Consider the following 19,052-nt stretch of genomic DNA (forward strand, 5'->3'; position numbering starts at 1 on the left):
TCAGCCTTCAGGTACGTTTTCTCCAATTGAAAAATGTCTAAGTGCTCATTCTCACCTTGCTTGCATTAACACTGTTTTGTGGTCTGCTTGTGGATGCAGGCAGACCTTTGCTGAATGATGCTGCTTTGTCAATGGTACTTCGCCGAAGTTGAATATCAAATGGTGGATCAATGGTGGTGGTGGTCCCGTGTTCCTGTTCCAAAACAGTGCCGTGTATGGAAGGACCGAAAATGCTCGTCACTGTTGCCAAAGATTCCTGAGAAGTGAGGCGCATGTTCGTAACCGGTGGTCCTAGTCCTTCAAAGGTAGGCAACTCTTTTTTAAAATTAGCTGTGCCTCCAGCTTTTGTTTTTCTTCTCAGGCCTTTCGGGATTTTTCAACCGGGCTAAAACTTTCCAGGGAGACTTTTGAGGTAAATTGCGAGCATTTGATATTACATAAACACACCATGTAGCTAGGACATTTCTTCCAGAGCTTCAAAATTCTTTGTGACTTTTTCTTTCGTGTGCTTCTGCAGTTCTTGCTAAAGACTGCTGTGCGAGAGTATGATACAGTATCGATCAGCTTCAATCAGTTCGCGCTTCCATTCAATCAGTACGTGGTCTTGAACGGCGTGTACTTTTCGAGGCTATGGAGAATACCTTCGATAGAACCGATCCCGGCAGCGATGGATATCATCAGGCAGGCTGCACTAATGGTCTTCAGAGCAACCCAGGACCAGGACCAGCTCTCGATCCGCTTTTGCTTGATGAACATCTCGATGGGGAAGTAGACAGTGAGCGGCCAGAATCCAGCAGCACCGATCAAACCGACGATGTCGTTGAAGAAGGGAAGCAGCATTGCAGCAATGGTGGTGAAGATGACGTACATGGTTCTCCACAGGAGCCGGAAGACGTTAACTCGCCAGGTTCCAACGAACGGGATTCGGATGGCGTGCTCAGTGTGGATGCAGCCTGATTTTGGCCACTTGTTCGCAGCAGTCGACTCCACAAACTCAAACAGTGGCTGACTGAAGACCTGTAACGTTTCAGCGCGACATACGCCGTTAAGACGACCAAGCGATCGATCAAAAGCCTACCTGATAAGCTCCGACAAGATGGACAACGATGCAGGCATTTGCAAAGTCGACGAGCCAGTAAGGGTCGTAGAAGCCGAAGCCGGTGAGAAGATTGCCCCGAGCACCATTTCCAAAGGCACCGTAGCCGAAGCATCCGACCGACAAGTAGAAGGTGGTGGTGGTGATGATCCCAATCAGCGTCGCCTTCTTCATCGTTTTGTTCTCGGCTGGTGGTGACTTGATGGTGTCCTGGGAGTTTTCAAACAAAGGTGACAAGGAATGAGCTCTCGGACATTTACTTTTGCGATGGTTTGAAGTTGGCGTTACCTGGATTTCGATGAGAACGGTGGAGAAAGAATACGCAAACGCGATGTTGCCAAGGGCCTGGAAGACTCTCCAGACTTTCTTGGCGGGTGTTACACTGCCGAGAGTCAAACCAATGGGGACGCCGGTTGCTGATCCTAAGAGATGGCCATTCTCTGCGATTCCAAGAGGCAACGACGACGACGACGACGTTAGAAGATTTATCGACCAGAACGGGGCGAAGACAAAAGAGAAAACAAGGAAGGCTATGAAAAACAGAGCAAGAAGGAGGACCGGACCACGCACCGATGATCTTGCTGATGCCGAGTCCCAGGCCGATCCCGGAGTACGAGAACGACATAACGGCCGCGACGATGGACAGCCACCAGAGCTTGTGGAAGTTTGGGATCTGTGACAGCATCAGCTGGACCACTCCAAACAGAGCCATGTAGAGATTGTTGGAGGTGTTACAGGCGCCATTGTGGCCCTTGGCGTGGAAGCAGTCGGATCGATTGATGGCCCTGGGAGCAACAACAAGAGTCAGCCAACTTTGCGAGAAGAACGAAACAACAAACAATTTTGGTGGAGGAGTTTCGGAAACTTACACCATACTTATCGAGGCAGTGATGGTGTAACCGATGGCCGTTCCCATCAAGTTGCTGTACTGGACAAGCGCGCAGCACCAGAGCTGGATCTCACCTGGAGGAGCCAACACAACAACAGGCATTTAAGTCGGGAAGCGTGAACGAGGTACGCTCTTCGAGTAGAATCTCACCGAGGTTGGCTTTGACGGCGTCCTTGTATCTGTAGTTTCGCTTGCCGGTGACGGGGTCCGGAGAGCGGTAGCAATCCGTGAGCAGCAGCGACGTGAAGAAGGTGATGGCGGCGAAGATGAGCAGCACAACGGGGCCAGCGATCCAGCCAATCTGGGCCATGCTCCACGCCAGGGACAAAACTCCGCTGCCGATGACGGCGGTCACGACATGGGCCGAGGCTGTCCACACAGTTCCTGGAAGAAGAAGAAGCACAAGGAAACAAACGAAAGATCTTCATGAGTCGCCGAGAACGAAGAACTTTTCTTTTCAGCGAGGAAGAAACAAAAAGAGGAGGGGATTGATTGCCGACAACGAAAGTGATGGAAGGGATTGACAGGAAAGAGAGGAACAGCAGGAAGAAGAACAGGGAGGATGGATTCTCCACCTGTGCGGCATGGACGTCCATCGTCGTCGACGTTTTTCTGCTGCTGCTGGAGCTCCAAAGATCCGAGCTTGTGACCATTCTCAGCGTAAGAGATTCTCTCATCGTGCGAAGGAGGAAACATTCCAACAGCCATTGGTCGTTTCTTTCCTTGTTTTCTTGGTTTTCTTGGGGGCTCTCGACTCGATCGTTCTTGGGCGGTGGAGAAGAGACAAGGAAATCTATGCGAGGCAGATCTTTTCCAAAAAGGCTTTAGCTGGATTCACGCGGGATCACGCAAGGATAGAAGCAGCAGTATCAATGCGAGATTGGTAGGAGTAAAGAGAGGAGGCGATGGGTTCTTGGGCCTCCTCGCGAAAGACACAGGGAATGGGTGAGGAAGCAAGCAAGCAAGCAAGCGATGGAATCACATGAAAAGCCCAAATCGATTATCCAGTTCCACACACTTTCCGCGTGCTGTCCTGCAAAGATCTTTCGAGCACGACTCGAGACAATGCGATGGTGATTCTCTCCTCTTCTTTCTCTAAGTTCTCTCCCTTCTTTGCTATCTACGGCCTGGGCGGGCAATGGGTTTTTATACTACGATACGCCCAGGTGAGATTAATCAAGCACGCTAAGAGAAAGGAAAAACTCGCCACTGTTGCTAATAACACCACTGTTGCCACTGTTGTTTCCGTCCAAATCCATTCACTCGGAAGCCTCTTGGAAACAAAGAAAAACCCATCAGAGGGGAGGAAGAAGAGTACGAAAGCGTACGGCAGGATGGTGTCGGTCGTGTACGGTAGCAGAATGCGTACGGCGGACGGGTTTTCAAAGAGCGAGCCTCCCAAAATGCCGCGACTGACATTTAATTCTTCGGCCGGCCCTAATTTTGGGGCCCTCGCTAAGAGAAAGGAAAAACTCGCCACTGTTGCTAATAAGACGCGATGGAATCCATCCGTCCAAATCCATTCACTCGGAAGCCTCTTGGAAACAAAGAAAAACCCATCAGAGGGGAGGAAGAAGAGTACGAAAGCGTACGGCAGGATGGTGTCGGTCGTGTACGGTAGCAGAATGCGTACGGCGGACGGGTTTTCAAAGAGCGAGCCTCCCAAAATGCCGCGACTGGGCACTCATGGGTGGCGTCTGATTTGAGCACATTTAATTCTTCGGCCGGCCCTAATTTTGGGGCCCTCAATAATGCCCCCCCGTCCCATTGAACGTCGCGTGCCCGCCACCATTTGTTGGAGACGCTCTAGGTTTATCTTACGGAAGAATTCCTTGACTCTTTGTAACAATGTGGCAGAAGGCTAGCAGTCTGTGACAAGAATAGGGCTGGACACGTCGTCAACCCGTGGCAGGCATAAAAAAGTATGTGCGTCCTAGAGAGAGAAGAGAATCAACTCAAAAGCTCTAGAATGCAAATCTCATATTCGCAAGTTCGCGAATATTTACATAGGTGTTGCGAATCTGGCTCCCAGCTTTTGGGATCACCGCATTGGAGAGTGTGTGGGAGAGAGAGAGAGAGAGAGAGAGAGTTATAGTTTTGCTTGAAAACAAACGAGGGGAAATTCCACCACCGTCCCAAGTGGACTCGTCTTTTTGGGTGGTAGCTCTGATTATCTTTGCTTAGATGGTTTCGAGAATCATCGTGGAAGAATAGGAGACAAATGAGCACTTCGAATTTCAAGTGTTCCCAAAGGCAACCGCAAACGAACCGTGACCTCCAATCTTTTCGGGCATGGTGGCTTGAATCATAGCTCCGAGCTCCAAAAAACTCTTAAAGTTGGCAAAGAAATAACCTAAACCATGGCCAACACCGACCATCTGAAGCTTCTGGACACAAAATCTCTTGTCAATCAAGTCAATAATCGGGGAAATCCACATTCTTTTTAGAAAAGGTGTGTTCTTTAGTGTTCTCCCTCGACACTGTGTGACCGCACAGTGCCAGATGCCAAATTTCCAGCTCCTTGCTTGACAAAAGAGAGAGAGGATCAGTTTTGTTCTCTCTCTCTCTCTCTCTGTGTCTCTGTCTCTCTCTCTCTCTCTCTGTGTCTCTGTCTCTCTCTCTCGTGAAACTTGTCATTCTCTCCGTGGTGTTTGTGTCCCAGGGCATCTTGGACAAGCGGATCAATGGAATTTTTTACTCACAGAAAAAGTTTTCGACCGTGCTCTTCCGTCGTCGGCTGCGTAGATTCCTTCAAACAAAGCTGCCCAAAGGGAAAAGATCTAGAAAAGGAAGAAGCAAGTAGTGCAAACTTCGCCTCGATCTTAGAACCATGGCGTTTTCATCCCAGTGGATCGATCCATTGGTGATTGATTGATTGGTTCTCTTCGGGAGCACTCGCAACTTTTAGACCAGTCGTAAAGCTCGTTCGCGCAGATCCACCGCCGCAGCACGTCTTGGCGTGGAGCAGACCTTGCTTGACTTTATGTCGGCTTGATCATCCAATCGATTCTTCCGTCCGGCACGATTTGCTCATGAACTGAATCTAGTGATTGACGAAGCTCTTCCAAGATCTTTTGCAACCTCGAAAAAAAAAGCAAAATTTTCATATGATTTTAGCGTGTGATTTTGGGCGGAGCTTCTTCGACGAACTTAGAGATCTAGATTGAGAAGAATCAAAGCTGACATTCTTCCAGGTGCCTTTTCCGCGTTGCATGATCATCGAATGAGAGATCTCGATGAAAACATTCCAGTTTCCGGATCCGGAAGTGTGATCCCACCCAAAGCTTACACGTTACCAAGATTCACTCTGTTGTTACCTATGTTACACGTTTCTTGGGACTGGTCTAATGGAATCCGCCCCATCTCTATGGTTTTCGATCACGTTTCCACCTTTTCTATGATAGTGGGATTCCTTATAAACTATTTTCACTTTCTTTTATTCTAGTATAAAACGTTGCAACAATGTAAGGGTGGAATAATCTTTGCAAGTGGCGATAATGGACTCGAGTCCATTCTAGTCAAGTCAAACCGTGCTGACGCGGCATTCTATTTTCCTAGCTGGCAAGAGCCCAACCGTCGGATGGAAACAAAAGGCTCGTCCTCATGACATGGAAAGGGCAAGACGTGACAGTTATGCATGGGTCTTTAACGGCCTCGATCGCGCCACGTCATGCGGGGCGTGTACGTCTCATTCCTCGTCACCAGTTGTGTGATGACACGTGGCGGTTACGCCGCGCTTTCATCATTCCCTCCCATATATCTTTCAAACTCCAAGAAAGTGTGTGATTTTAGGGCTGCCGCTTATTTTAGGGAGGAGAAAGAATGGGAGGGGAGCTAGATTCCGCCGCGAGCGCGCTATTCTGAGGGAACTAGGCCAGCGATCGATCGAAAGTAGTTCCCATTCCGCGGCACAGTGGATTCTAGCAGCAGCAACATGACCGCGGGGCTGGATTCTTCTCTCCCGAATGGCGCCGAGGCCAGCATCGACATGCGATTCCATGGCGGCGCCGGAGGCAGCGAGAAACAAGTGGAGCGCACAGGTATGGGGATCGAGCGAGCAAGAAAGGGTTTTTCCTTTAGTTTTCGCATAGCTTCCATTTTTTTTCTTTGGGCTTTGCATGGCGTCTAAAGATCTGGGCTTTCTGCGCAGGGAACGTTTGCACTGCCTCCGCTCATGTAATCACTGCCGTGATTGGATCCGGAGTGTTGTCCCTTGCATGGAGCATCGCCCAGTTTGGATGGGTTCCCGGCCCAGCTATTCTATTTATTTTTTCCATCGTGACCTTCTATGCGTCTTTGCTCCTCGCGGATTGCTACAGGAGCCCAGACCCGGCCTTTGGGAGAAGGAACACTACCTACATTGATGCCGTCAAGAACATCTTGGGTGAGCTTAAAGTTCTATAGTTCTTTTGTTCCCAAGTAACTTTTTTTTTCTTTTGGTTGTGCTTCTAGGTGGCAGGCAAGAATGGTTTTGCGGTCTCGCCCAGTATGGCAATCTCATCGGTGCTACTATTGGATACACCATAACTTCTGGGAAGAGCATGGTGGCGATTAGCAAAGGTCACTGTTTACGCCATAACCGGCACCTAAGCAATCCATCATCGTGCAACATCCATGACGGGAGGTACTTGCTCGTTTTCGGAGCTGCTCAGCTCCTCTTCTCGCAGATACCAGACATACACCAGATTTGGTGGCTTTCCATCGTCGCGTCGATCATGTCTTTTTCGTATTCGTTTGTCGGGCTGGGTCTCAGCGCTGGTCAAGCAGTACGTAAGTAGAGCGAAACACGTTTGCGCTGATTCTTTACTCATGTTTTCGTGATTCAGATGGAACTCAAGGTACCGCATTTGGGATTGGCATTGGACCTGGACCGCACTCTGTCAGCTCAGCTGATAAAGTCTGGGGTATACTCCAGGCGCTTGGGAATATTGCTTTTGCTTACTCGTTCTCATCCATCCTTATCGAGATTCAAGTATTTGTGTTCAGTCAGAGCATTTTTTTCCTTTCGAACTCAAGTGGGTTTGATTGATTGTCTGACAGGATACACTCAAGTCGCCCCCATCCGAGAACGTAAGCATGAAGAGAGCTACGTCAATCGGTGTTCTCGTCACCACCATATTCTACATGGCTGTCGGCTGCGTCGGCTACGCAGCTTTTGGAAACGATGCTCCGGGAAATCTCTTGACCGGATTCGCGCACAGCAAGTTGTTCTGGCTTGTCGACTTTGCGAACATCTGCATCATCATCCATCTCGTCGGCGGCTATCAGGTAACGTAACCTCAGCTTTCCTGGCTTTCAAAGCTGGAGAACAAATTCCTTTTTCTAACACGCTCTCCCGACTTGACAGGTATATGCTCAACCAGTGTTCGCGCTGGGGGAATGGTACGCCTCCCAGAAGTGGCCAAAGTCGAACCTCGTAAACAGGGAATACTCCGTAACGGTGCTCACCCCGAGGATTGGAGTTTTCAGGTTCACCATCTTCAAGCTCTTCTGGCGGACCTTGTTCGTGCTCTTCACGACCATTGTCTCGCTCGTGTTCCCGTTTTTCAACGCCGTCATCGGCCTGGTTGGAGCCATCACCTTCTGGCCGCTCACCGTCTACTTCCCGGTGGAGATGTACTCGAAGCAGTCGGGCGTGCGGAGGTGGTCGTGCAAGGCTATGGCACTCCAGAGCTTGAGCTTTGTGTGCTTCCTCGTCTCGCTGTCCGCGGCCGTGGGATCGGTACAGGGAATCATCAGCTCGTCCAGGCGCTACAAGCCGTTTGAGTTCTAAGAGAAGTTTCCAAGTTTCCTTTCAAGAGTTCGTTCCAAGGCGAAAGAATGCAAAGCTACCATGTCCACTTGGGAGGAGGAAAACTAAACGTTTCTTCTTGCCTCACAAGGATCGAAATCAAAGTGGTATTTTTTTTTCTCTCCTTGGCTGTAGATCTTGTAAGGAATTTTCTTCCAGAGAATGAGATGATGGTATGTGTCCGGGAGTGTTTGGTTATACTCATTCCATCGCCGCCTCTCGCGAGCACGCGCTGGAAGACGACTGGGCATCGGACGGCTGGGAGATGGCCTTGCCAAGTAAGCCCTAAAAACAGAGTCCCCTGTTTAGGGTTCTCGGACATCGTGCTCTTTGACAAATCTGGGTGGTACCAATTGGAATGAGCGCTCCTCTCTTTTTTCTACATGGTGGTTTTTCTTCTCTGCATTGGTACGAGCGATGGATTCGAGCGCGCGTCTTTGTTTTGCGTGATCTTTTCCACAGCCCAAAGGGCCACGAATAATTCGTGATTCGAAATCCTAGGAGATAGAACAAAGATCTCTCCTCTATAGTGAATGATCAAATGGGAATTGTTTTCAGCCGACATTCCTTTCAATCTTATAGTTTACTTTCTCTCTCTCTCTCTCTCTCGCTCTTTTCTTTGATTTTCTTTGATATCCATATCCTATTCTCTCTGTTAGCTATGGCTGGTGTTTCTTTGTCATGGCAGAGTTTGGGCAGGACCGGCCAAGCACGGGTGTGAAAGAAAAGCTCTGGCTTCTCAGTCAAGATTTCTTTCTTTTTATTCTCTCTGCGATTTGTATGGAGATCAGATTTTGAAAGGCGAAATGCCAAGATGATTCCATGTTCCTCTCCCTCCATTTCCGAGATAATGGATCGATCTATAATCAAATTGGCCGAAAGGGCTTGCTCCTGGAATCGATTTGTCCGAACCAAAAGCGACAATCCCCTCAAAAGCTGTGCGTGTGTCACTCCTTCCCCTGTTCTTGTTGTTGTTGGATTAATAGACCCGCGCGCGCACAGTGAGACGAGAAAGGAGGACAGCGATAGGGAGTGAGAAGATCTCTCTCTCTCTCTCTCTCTCTCTCTCTCTCTCATATATTCATTAAGATCAGTGTACACCGGTCTCGACTCCGATCGCTCGCGATTGCTCCATCCATCTATCCATTCCTGTGTATATATTCCTCTTCTCTCATTCAATGCTCTTCCCGGTGTTTGTCATAGTGGAGCTTTCCTTTCCATTTTTTCTGCCTCAGTGGAACCAGCACCACCATAAAACTATGGCGATTGTCACATACGATGCCTCTGTAGGAAGTTTAAATCGCGGGAATTTGCTCGTGCTCTAGTCTCACGATTTGATCCATCTCTTTTCCTCTCTTTTTTCTGATATCATGGGAGCTCCTCGAGAGCTGCTACTGCCGCTACTCTTTCTCGTTACTCTTGTCCCTCCAGCCATCGGCATTCTAGAACGAGAGCATTTAAAGCACGAGTACGAGCGTAACGAGAGTAACGAGAGGAAGGTTTACCTGGTGGTTGTGAGAGGGAGGCCGGTCGTTCATTATCAAGGAGGCATTCCCGGATTTCCTGCGACATCGAGCAAGCAAAGAATCAACAATGCTCTCAGGTATAGCGATCGAAACAATCTTTCTCGATGGAACGTGAATAAGAAAGCTTTGATTGCTAGGATTGGTTTTCCTTGCGGATGGATCACAGAGCTTTGGTTTTTGCAGTGACGAGGACAAGAATTACGCCTCGCTGCTCGTCGCGCGGCATGACGAACTTCTCGCCAAGGCCTTTCCAGGCGAGAAGAGCTACCGGAAGCTCTACAGCTATCACCACTTGATCAATGGATTCGCGGTGGAGCTGACTGAAACACAGGTAAGAAACTCATGTCATCCCAGCGATCGAAGGCGGTAAAACTCTCTTCTGATCAAAGGCAGCGCGGCTGGAGAGAATGGACGACGTTGTCCACGTCGAGCGAGACGAGCGAGTCCAGACGATGACCACTCACACCCCGGAGTACATGGGACTGCCCGGGAAGTGCTGGCCAAAGCTGGGAGGCGTCGCGAATGCTGGGCAGGGAGTGGTGATTGGAATCGTCGACACCGGCATTGACCCCTCCCACCAGAGCTTCAAATCCTCTTCGTCTTCCACGAAATCATCTTCCAGTAGTCCAGTTAAGTTTACTGGGAAATGCGAGGTTGCGAACGAATTCCCGCAAGGCTCCTGCTCGGGGAAGATTGTTGGAGCCCGGCACTTTGCGCAGGCCGCGATTGCTTCCGGGGAGTTCAACGCCAGCGTTCACTACGCGTCGCCCCTGGATGGAGATGGACATGGCACGTAAGTTTGTGCTCTATGATCACATATCACTTGATCATCGCGCTCTTTCTTCTCTTCATCAGCCACACTGCTGCTACTGCTGCTGGGAATAGCGGCGTCTCGGTTGTCGTCAATGGCTTCAACTTTGGGAGCTCCAGCGGCATGGCACCCGCGGCAAAGTAAGTCGAGCGAAGAAAGAACGACTTAAACATCTCGGGCTTTCATACAGAATCGCGGTGTACAAGGCGCTCTACCGATACATTGGAGGCTTCTTCGCGGACGTGGTCGCCGCCATCGATCAAGTAAGCTCGCTCGCTATAGCAACTTGCAAGCTCACGGGTTTCTTTGTTTCGTTCAACTTGGGTCGTTCTCCTGCCTCGTTTCTCTTCGTTTTCCTCCATTTCTCGTCACATTGCTTTGTGTGATCGATCAGGCTGTTGCCGATGGAGTGGACGTGCTGAGCCTTTCAGTCGGGCCCAACGGGCTCCCACGCCGGAACTTGACATTCATGAGCACCTTCGACCTGGCGCTGCTGTCGGCCGTCAAGGCGGGCGTGTTTGTAACCCAGGCTGTTGGAAACGGGGGACCGTATCCCCGGACCAGCCTGTCCTTCAGCCCCTGGATATTCTCCGTAGCAGCGGCCACCCACGACAGGACCTACCCAAACGCCATCACCCTCGGGAGCAACATCACCATCACGGGAACCGGCCTCGCATGTAAGATACACGCAAGTGTACTGCCTTCTGTGGCTTTCCTCGTCGTTATCTTGCCCCTCCGCCACCTTTTTTGTGCCCGCCAGCTGCTCCGTTGACGTGCCATGCTTGCCAGCTGATGTAATGTGGGGCTTTCTGGGTATTGTTTGCAGCCGGGACAAATGGCAGCTTCAGCCTTATCACCGCAGCAGATGCCACCAATGGGAATGTGTCCAGGATCCTTGTCGATGAGTGCCAGGACGCCGGGAACTACAACAGGTCGCTCGTCAGCGGCAGGATTCTCGTGTGCAGCTACAGCCTGCGGTATCTGTTCGGGGTGTCGACGCTGGCCGACGCGGTTGTGGCCGCGCAAGCGCTCAGAGCGTCCGGGCTTGTGTTTCTGGCCACGCCCGACCTCGACGGCCACAGCTTCCCGCCGTCCCCGATCGGCTTCCCGGCGATCATCATCCCCAGCTCCAAAGACTCCGCGGTAAAGTTCATCCGCCACCTTTCTTGGATCTTAACTATCTCACTGCATTTGCCGCTAGGTGTTGCTCCACTACTACAACACGTCCACGAGAAGAGACGAGTCAGGCAGGCTCTCGAGCTCCGCGGCCATGGCCACCATAGCAGGAGGCCGCGAAGCTCTTTTCAGCTTCTCGGCACCAAAGGTGGCGACGTACTCGTCCCGGGGCCCGGACGTGAATAGCAACAACCTGGACGTGGCTGATGTGCTCAAGCCCAACATCCTGGCTCCCGGGAACCTCATCTGGGCGGCGTGGTCCTCGATCGGGAGTGACGAGCGGGAGTTCGAAGGCCAGGAGTTTGCACTCATCTCCGGGACGAGCATGGCCACGCCCCACATCGCCGGCATCGCGGCGCTCGTCAAGCAGCGGTTCCCGTCGCTCAGCCCCGCCGGGATCGCGTCGGCCATGTCCACCACCGCTCTCACTCTCGACTCCAATGGCCAGCCACTACTCGCACAGCACCCCTCGAGCAATGTCGACTCCATTCTCGGCCCGGCCACCCCATTCGACTTTGGAGCCGGTTTTGTGAATCCCGCAGCGGCGATTGATCCTGGCTTGATCTTCGATGCCGGTGAGTTTTTCTATTCGATCGCGTTCGTCTCGACTAAGGCGTTTTTGCTGCCAGGATTCCGAGACTACATCCAGTTCTTGTGCTCCATTCCGGCTCTCAGCAACTCGACAGTGTCAGCCGCGACTGGATCGTCTTGCTTGTCATCGCCATCGTCACCCTCTTCGTCCTCCTCAAACACCACCGCTGCCGCCAGCATTTCTTCCAGCTTTGCCTCGGATCTTAACACTCCATACGTGAGTATCGCGAGCCTCAATGGCGCCAGATCTGTGGTGAGAATCGCGACAAGCGTGAGCGAGAGGGACGAGGCTTACAATGCTACATTGGTCGTCCCCGCCGGGGTCTCAGTGACGGTACAACCATCGAGTTTCTCCGTGCGCGGTGGACAATTGGTCAAGTTGACGCTCACTCTCAAGGCTCTAGTCACCTCTTCGGCTCCCAGTTTTGGGGAGCTCCTCCTGGATGGCGATCGGGGACACAGGCTTCATCTCCCCATTTGCGTCAGCTCCAAGATCGCCTCCTCCGGTACCTCCTGAAGCTTTTCAATGTTTTCTCACAAAGCAAAGCAGATCTAACCTCAGCCCAAGTGTTCATAAGCTTAAAAACACGAGTACAAATTCTCGCAAGTTTCGAGAGACATCCATACTCGCCTCCTCCTCGTAAACCATTCTTCTCAATGTTCTCTCACGAAGCAACGTCAGCCCAAGTATCCTGAGAAGAAGAATTATTATAAATGCTCGCAGAGAAGGACAAGCGCCAATGAAATTGAGAAAACATCAGCCTACACGACATCCATACCTCGCATTGATCCTATCATCGAACGAAAACTCTAAACGAAATAGTCAATTTGCTCACTGTCTCTAGTGGCGACCTCTTTGCCAAATGACCATGTTCAAAGGTGGGCTGGCGATCGAGAGAGGCAGATTTGAGCGGAGTTTCTGCTTGTGCTGTGTGTGATCTTGGCAGGAGTGATGATGGTGAGTGATATTGTCCAGCCGATCGACATCCCAAACATACTTGCATTCGAACAGTACGATTAATAAAAAATGCCATTTAAAAGGCGTGTATAATACGGCGTTTAAATATTTTAAAAAAACCCTAAATATGCACTTAGGATTAGGGTTCATGTAAAATCAGGGTTCATGGGATCCGGAGGCAGCCATGCTGGAGCTGGGCTCCATGTTCTGAAACAGAGGCTGACATCCGAGACAAACCACGGCATGAGTCCATGGAAGTGTAAGTATTGCTCGAATACTTACACTGGCATGGCTGAACAAGTTTGCCCTCACTTTGGGGGTGTGAAAGGAAGGAATGTAAAGATTTGTACAGGACAGGTGCCACTGGAGGTGGTGAACAAGGCTTGGGCATCTTTTAATCGTGTGGAGCTCACGAAGAACTCCAAATCCCCAAGAGAGACTTGCCTTAGCTCACGAGACTGAGGTTGAGCAGTGGTGCCAGCTACAGGGCAAGTGGTGGGGCTACCAGAGGGCTGGGTGAGGTGAGCAGCAGCAGCGTTCCACTTTCCAGGAGCAGCAGTCTTAAACGAAGTGTTGCACCGGCATTGGATGGTGACATTTGAAAGATGATGAAGTTTGCAAAGGTTCAATGTCTGGATGATGCCATGGCCGAGTTCTTCTACGTTGAAAATATCCCTTTCAACACCATTCGGAAGCCAAATTTGAGGAAGTTGCTTCAAGCTGCTATGGACTTCAGCCCTGGAGCTCTTGCACAAATGATGGGATATGAGAAGCTGCGGAGTACACAGCTGAAGAAGCTTTATAATAGTGTCAATGCTCGACTTGATCCAATCTGTGAGGGGTGGAGAAAATATGGAGTTAGCATCGTCACTGATGCCTGGTCTGACAACCATAGCCGATCCTTGATCAACTTCATGGCCTCCAACGTCCAGGGTTCGGTTTTCTTGAAGTCTGTAGATTCCGAGGGCAGGACAAAGATGGGAGAGTGGATTTGGGTCGAGCTGAAGAAAGTGATTCAAGAAGTTGGCAAAGAAACCGTTGTTCAAGTGATCACTGACAATGCATCAAACTGTGTGCAGATGGGAGAACTCATGACAGCTGAGTATCCTCACATTCTCCACAGCCGGTGTGTGTGCCACGTCTTGGACCTTCTATTTGAAGACATTGGGAGCTTGTCGTGGGTAAAACCACTGGTGAAATGCTGTAACGAGGTGGTAACTTTTATCACCAAAAAACCTCATGTTCTGGCGTTGTTTCAGAAGCTGAGCAATCGGGATCTCATCAAGCCAGCGAGCACAAGGTTCGCTTACATGTTTCTAGTGATGTCTCAACTCCTGAATCTGACGACCTTGGAGGCATTGAAGGAGATGGTTGTGAGCTCCGAGTGGCAGCGATTGGACGTCACGAAGACTGCCAAAGCCCAGCGCATTTGAACTCGGATCTTAGAAGAGACTCCGAACTCTTTCTGGACTAGGTGCCAGCACTTGTTGGTGCTGCTTGGACCGCTCCTCAAGGTCTTGAAGCTTGCGGACCGGGAGGGGGCAACTTCCGGTCTCATTTTCAAGGCTATGGACTGGATGAATGAGAAGCTTTCAGAGGCTGTTGAGACTAGGATTTTAGCCGAGGAAGAGGTCAAGGAGATCAACAGGTTCATGATGGAGGATCATGGTGAGGGAGGTCGGAAAGCAGCTTGTTAGTTCCGTATGGAGCTGCTTTTGTTCTAAACCCAGCTTTTCTTCATCTCCCTCTTGACCAGGAGGCTCAGGAAGATTTTGTGGAGTACCTAGAATTGTATTGCAAAGGAGATCGAGGACTTCAACACAAGCTGTTGCACGAGTTTCAGAGTTTCCATCAACAACTTGGCCGTTTGTTCTCTTCGGAGGCAGCAAAGTAGGTGTGTATAAACTATTTGTTTGTCAACTTTTTAGATTGATTCTCTTATATAGATGGAGAACCGGAAACACCTAGTGAGTTGGTGGAGCAACTTTGGTGTAGGCACACCAGAACTTCAAAGGCTTGCTTTACGGATCTTGAGTCAGCCAGTTTGTGCTTCACCATGCGAGCGAAACTGGGAGCATGATCCAGACAAAGAGGAGGTCTTGACTGCTCTCCAAAAACTCAGAGAAGCTGGTTTTTGTGCACACAAATATGTGTGTTGTACAGAATATTGAGTCTGGGAGTTTGAGGCTTATCAAGCATGATCTTGATAACTTTGAGCTTGAACCTCAGTGGCAAAGGATCCTTGCACTTCAGAAGGTTGTTGAAGAACCTTTTCAACAACCTGATGATGACGGCGCTAGTGGTGATGATGTTCTAGATTTGGAAGATGAAGATTAGATTAAACCTATATTATATTATGTTAAATTTTGTTTAGTAACAGTTAATTATTTTTTAATTATATTAGAACTGAAAACCATTATACCCATTCGAGAAAAAGCTAAACAGGTATTAAATGTTCGATACCCGTTCGAATCCAGTTGCATTCAAATGTTTGGATGCAAGTATCCCAAAGGACACTGTCAAATGCGCTCACCCCCTTGTCAATGCCGAGTTCTTGGGAGCTTCTCTGCTGATCGAGGTGAGTTTCTCATCATGGTTTCTCACACGAAGAACCCGGTTTTTGCAAGGGATTGTCCAAGGAGCAAAAAATCGGTGGAGTGTGGCTGGGTGGCGCTCAGATGCTCCACACGAGCACCCCTCTCCTGACACTGGAGGGGACAAACTGGACGATCCAAAGGGACGCCACCAGTTTCGAATCTCTCTTCCTATCCAGCTCAAATCTCTCGCTCATCTTCTTGGATGTCACTGCCTCCTCCTCCATGAACTCGTCACTGCCATCGACAAAATCTTCCTACAGAATTAGCATCACAGCCAACTTCTACTTGTTCAAGGAATCCACAGCCGAAATCATCGATCAAGCTTGTGGAAGTCGCCGATTCTTCTCACCCCTGGCAGGAACATCGGCCGGTTTGTTCCCGCCCCTTGCTGTTCTCCTGATCCATCCACCACCCTCCAACTCCACTGGGCTTTTGTTCGTATTCCAAAACGATCAGGAATCCTCCGCCATAGTGACTCAGTGCTTCAAAACATGCCGTGCACCATGGCGTGTTGGCGTGGTGACACGAACACGGCCCCCAGCCGTGTTAACACAGGCCGTGTTCATTGACTCGGTCAATGCTCCAAAACACGGCTCCAAACACGGTTGAAACACGGTCAAATACCATGTGACCACGCCGTGTTCTAAAACAATAGCTCACGTGGTTCACATGAGCGTTTTACGCTTTGATGTTTTCTTGTCTTGCGATCAATAAAAAATTCCCGCGATCAATCAAAAGGTTTTTCCAGAGATCTATGGCGATTTTCTTGGGCTGGGAATGCCCTCTCTAGGATTCTATGACAAGTTTGTGGGATTGAGCCAGACAGGAAGTATTCCTCAAATTACTGATGCTGATATTGAAGCTATGGAAGAAGAGGACGAAGACGAAGATGATGATCCTGCTAATGAGGAGCTTCTAGATGAGATGATAAGTAGAATATTCTAGAGAATATTCATGTTTTCACCCGTGTTTATCTGTGTTCATTTCCGTGTTCCGTGTTCGTGTTCAAAAAATTGAATGCCGTGTTCGTGTTTGTGTTCGTGTTCGTGTTTTGAAGCTATGTGGTGACTGTTCCAACCAACGTCGTCAGTGCTCGCTTGCAGGTCTTTGTTTCCTCGCATGGTGACGATGACAAGGGAAGCTCCTCGGAGATGTGAGAGGTGGTGGTCACTCTAGACGGTGCTGTGGTGGACGCGATCTGGCCGAGCCCGGTGATCTACAGCGCTGGGATCAATGCATGACTTCTGTGGGATATACCTAGCTTCTACTCCATGATTGCAACTTGTTCATGTTGGATGTGCCTCGTCAACTTGTTTGAACGTGTTGGACATAAAAACACCAAGTTGGCTAGGCACACGCAAGCGCCAGAGGACCAGTTCTCTTCTTCAAGTACATAATAGAGTTCTAGTGCTGCAGTAATGTACACACAGCTGTGCAATGAAGATCTTCATTCCCCTCGTTCTAACACTGGTTTTTGCAATCGCTCCTGCACAATCGAGCCTCCCAAAGCCGGGAGAATTGGATCTATCAAAGTGCACCGAGGTGATCCGGTTCTACTTGCACGACCAGTTCAATGGGAGCAATCCGACAACAGCAATCGTCCTGCCTCCTCGTAACAACGAAACGTTGTTTGGTCAGGTTGCAATTTTTGATGACAAGTTGACTACGGAGTCCTCGATCAACTCCAAGCCTGTGGGAAGAGCCAAGGGTTTTCTGGTGATAGATTCGCTGAGCAAAAGCAGCTCTCTCCAGAGCATGACGGTGGAGCTGGAAGGGCGGAAAGGTACAATAGTGCTCCATGGTCAGAACCCCTTCACTGAGTCCCAAAGGGAAATAGCCGTTGTTGGGGGCACAGGAGAGTTCAGAAACGTTCAGGGCTACGCATTAACGAGCACAACTGGAGCTGAACCTGGTGGGTTTATTGCAATCTACGAAGTTCATCTGGTGAGGCTCTGGGAATGCATCTGGAAATGATGAAACTCATATTTTACCATTTCAAACTCAGAACCATAGACCATTAAAAAATGAATATGCTTTATTTAATTATTATGCTTCAGCCATATCTTATAGAAAACGTGGGTAACCTATTAAGAGTCCTAGGGCGAAGAAACCACCATCGAATGCGAACCACCGATAATTCTTGCTATAGCAGTTCAGTGACTCTTCTAGTTCTGAAATACCCACACTCTCAGTCACTCAAAATTTCTGAGACTGATCCGTGCAATTCGGTTTCTTTGTTTCCTTCAACTTGGGTTCTCCTGCCTTGTTTCTCTTCGTTTTCCTCCATTTCTCGTCACATTGCTTTGTGTGACCGATCAGGCTGTTCCCGATGGAGTGGACGTGCTGAGCCTTTCAGTCGGGCCCAACGGGCTCCCACGCCGGAACTTGACATTCATGAGCACCTTCGACCTGGCGCTGCTGTCGGCCGTCAAGGCGGGCGTGTTTGTGACCCAGGCTGTTGGAAACGGGGGACCGTATCCCCGGACCAGCCTGTCCTTCAGCCCCTGGATATTCTCCGTAGCAGCGGCCACCCACGACAGGGCCTACCCAAACGCCATCACCCTCGGGAGCATCACGGGAACCGGCCTCGCATGTAAGATACACGCAAGTGTACTGCCTTCTGTGGCTTTCCTCGTCGTTATCTTGCCCCTCCGCCACCTTTTTTGTGCCCGCCAGCTGCTCCGTTGACGTGCCATGCTTGCCAGCTGATGTAATGTGGGGCTTTCTGGGTATTGTTTGCAGCCGGGACAAATGGCAGCTTCAGCCTTATCACCGCAGCAGATGCCACCAATGGGAATGTGTCCAGGATCCTTGTCGATGAGTGCCAGGACGCCGGGAACTACAACAGGTCGCTCGTCAGCGGCAGGATTCTCGTGTGCAGCTACAGCCTGCGGTATCTGTTCGGGGTGTCGACGCTGGCCGACACGGTTGCAGCCGTGCAAGAGCTCAGAGCGTCCGGGCTTGTGTTTCTGGCCACGCCCGACGTCGACGGCCACAGCTTCCCGCCGTCCCCGATCGGCTTCCCGGTGATCATCATCCCCAGCTCCAAAGACTCCGCGGTAAAGTTCATCCGCCACCTTTCTTGGATCTTAACTATCTCACTGCATTTGCCACCAGGTGTTGCTCCACTACTACAACACATCCACGGCCATGGCCACCATAGCAGGAGGCCGCACCAAGGTGGCGACGTACTCGTCCCGGACGTGAATAGCAACAACCTGGACGTGGCTGATGTGCTCAAGCCCAACATCCTGCCTCCCGGGAACCTCATCTGGGCGGCGTGGTCCTCGATCGGGAGCGACGAGCGGGAGTTCGAAGGCCAGGAGTTTGCGCTTATCTCCGGGGCGAGCATGGCCACGCCCCACATCGCCGGCATCGCGGCGCTCGTCAAGCAGCGCTTCCCGTCGCTCAGCCCCGCCGGGATTGCGTCGGCCATGTCCACCACCGCTCTCACTCTCGACTCGAATGGCCAGCCACTACTCGCACAGCACCCCTCGAGCAATGTCGACTCCATTCTCGGCCCGGCCACCCCATTCGACTTTGGAGCCGGTTTTGTGAATCCCGCAGCGGCGATTGATCCTGGCTTGATCTTCGATGCCGGTGAGGTTTTCTATTCG

General features: G+C 50.5%; 4 protein-coding genes across 6 annotated transcripts; 3 read left to right on the forward strand and 1 right to left on the reverse strand.

Moving 5' to 3' along the window:
* Window positions 1–405: 405 nt before the first annotated feature.
* On the reverse strand, window positions 406–3,259 carry LOC9637813 (amino acid permease 4). 3 transcript variants are annotated; one of them, XM_024679832.1, is made up of 7 exons: window positions 2,561–3,259; window positions 2,136–2,369; window positions 1,966–2,059; window positions 1,643–1,881; window positions 1,385–1,512; window positions 1,079–1,306; window positions 406–1,017 (listed from the first exon to the last, which is right to left on the reverse strand). In XM_024679832.1, exons 1-7 carry the CDS (start codon window positions 2,691–2,693, stop codon window positions 592–594), a joined length of 1,482 nt encoding a protein of 493 aa, XP_024535600.1. In that variant the 5' UTR covers window positions 2,694–3,259; the 3' UTR covers window positions 406–591. The 3 variants fall into 3 exon arrangements, with proteins under 3 accessions (XP_024535600.1, XP_002975129.1, XP_024535599.1); XM_002975083.2 differs by having other exon boundaries at window positions 1,385–1,536; window positions 1,667–1,881; window positions 2,561–3,250; XM_024679831.1 differs by having other exon boundaries at window positions 1,079–1,536; window positions 1,667–1,881; window positions 2,561–3,253.
* A 2,559-nt stretch (window positions 3,260–5,818) lies between these two features.
* LOC9628798 (amino acid permease 1) lies at window positions 5,819–7,860 on the forward strand. Its single transcript, XM_002974896.2, has 6 exons — window positions 5,819–6,025; window positions 6,136–6,369; window positions 6,438–6,755; window positions 6,812–6,957; window positions 7,026–7,253; window positions 7,333–7,860. Exons 1-6 carry the CDS (start codon window positions 5,920–5,922, stop codon window positions 7,756–7,758), a joined length of 1,458 nt encoding a protein of 485 aa, XP_002974942.1. The 5' UTR covers window positions 5,819–5,919; the 3' UTR covers window positions 7,759–7,860.
* Window positions 7,861–8,843: 983 nt separating this feature from the next.
* Window positions 8,844–12,500, forward strand: LOC9637814 (subtilisin-like protease SBT2.1). The gene is made up of 9 exons (XM_002974897.2): window positions 8,844–9,379; window positions 9,486–9,633; window positions 9,692–10,095; window positions 10,158–10,253; window positions 10,304–10,376; window positions 10,508–10,790; window positions 10,940–11,256; window positions 11,315–11,864; window positions 11,919–12,500. The coding sequence occupies exons 1-9, from the start codon at window positions 9,147–9,149 to the stop codon at window positions 12,395–12,397; spliced, it is 2,583 nt and encodes an 860-aa protein (XP_002974943.1). The 5' UTR covers window positions 8,844–9,146; the 3' UTR covers window positions 12,398–12,500.
* A 943-nt stretch (window positions 12,501–13,443) lies between these two features.
* Window positions 13,444–14,271, forward strand: LOC112348086. The gene has a single exon (XM_024680137.1). It carries the CDS (start codon window positions 13,444–13,446, stop codon window positions 14,269–14,271), a length of 828 nt encoding a protein of 275 aa, XP_024535905.1.
* The last annotated feature ends 4,781 nt before the right edge of the window (window positions 14,272–19,052 follow it).

The sequence above is a fragment of the Selaginella moellendorffii genome, unplaced genomic scaffold (assembly GCF_000143415.4).
Source record: "Selaginella moellendorffii unplaced genomic scaffold, v1.0 SELMOscaffold_26, whole genome shotgun sequence".
In the NCBI taxonomy this organism is placed as follows: Eukaryota; Viridiplantae; Streptophyta; class Lycopodiopsida; order Selaginellales; family Selaginellaceae; genus Selaginella; species Selaginella moellendorffii.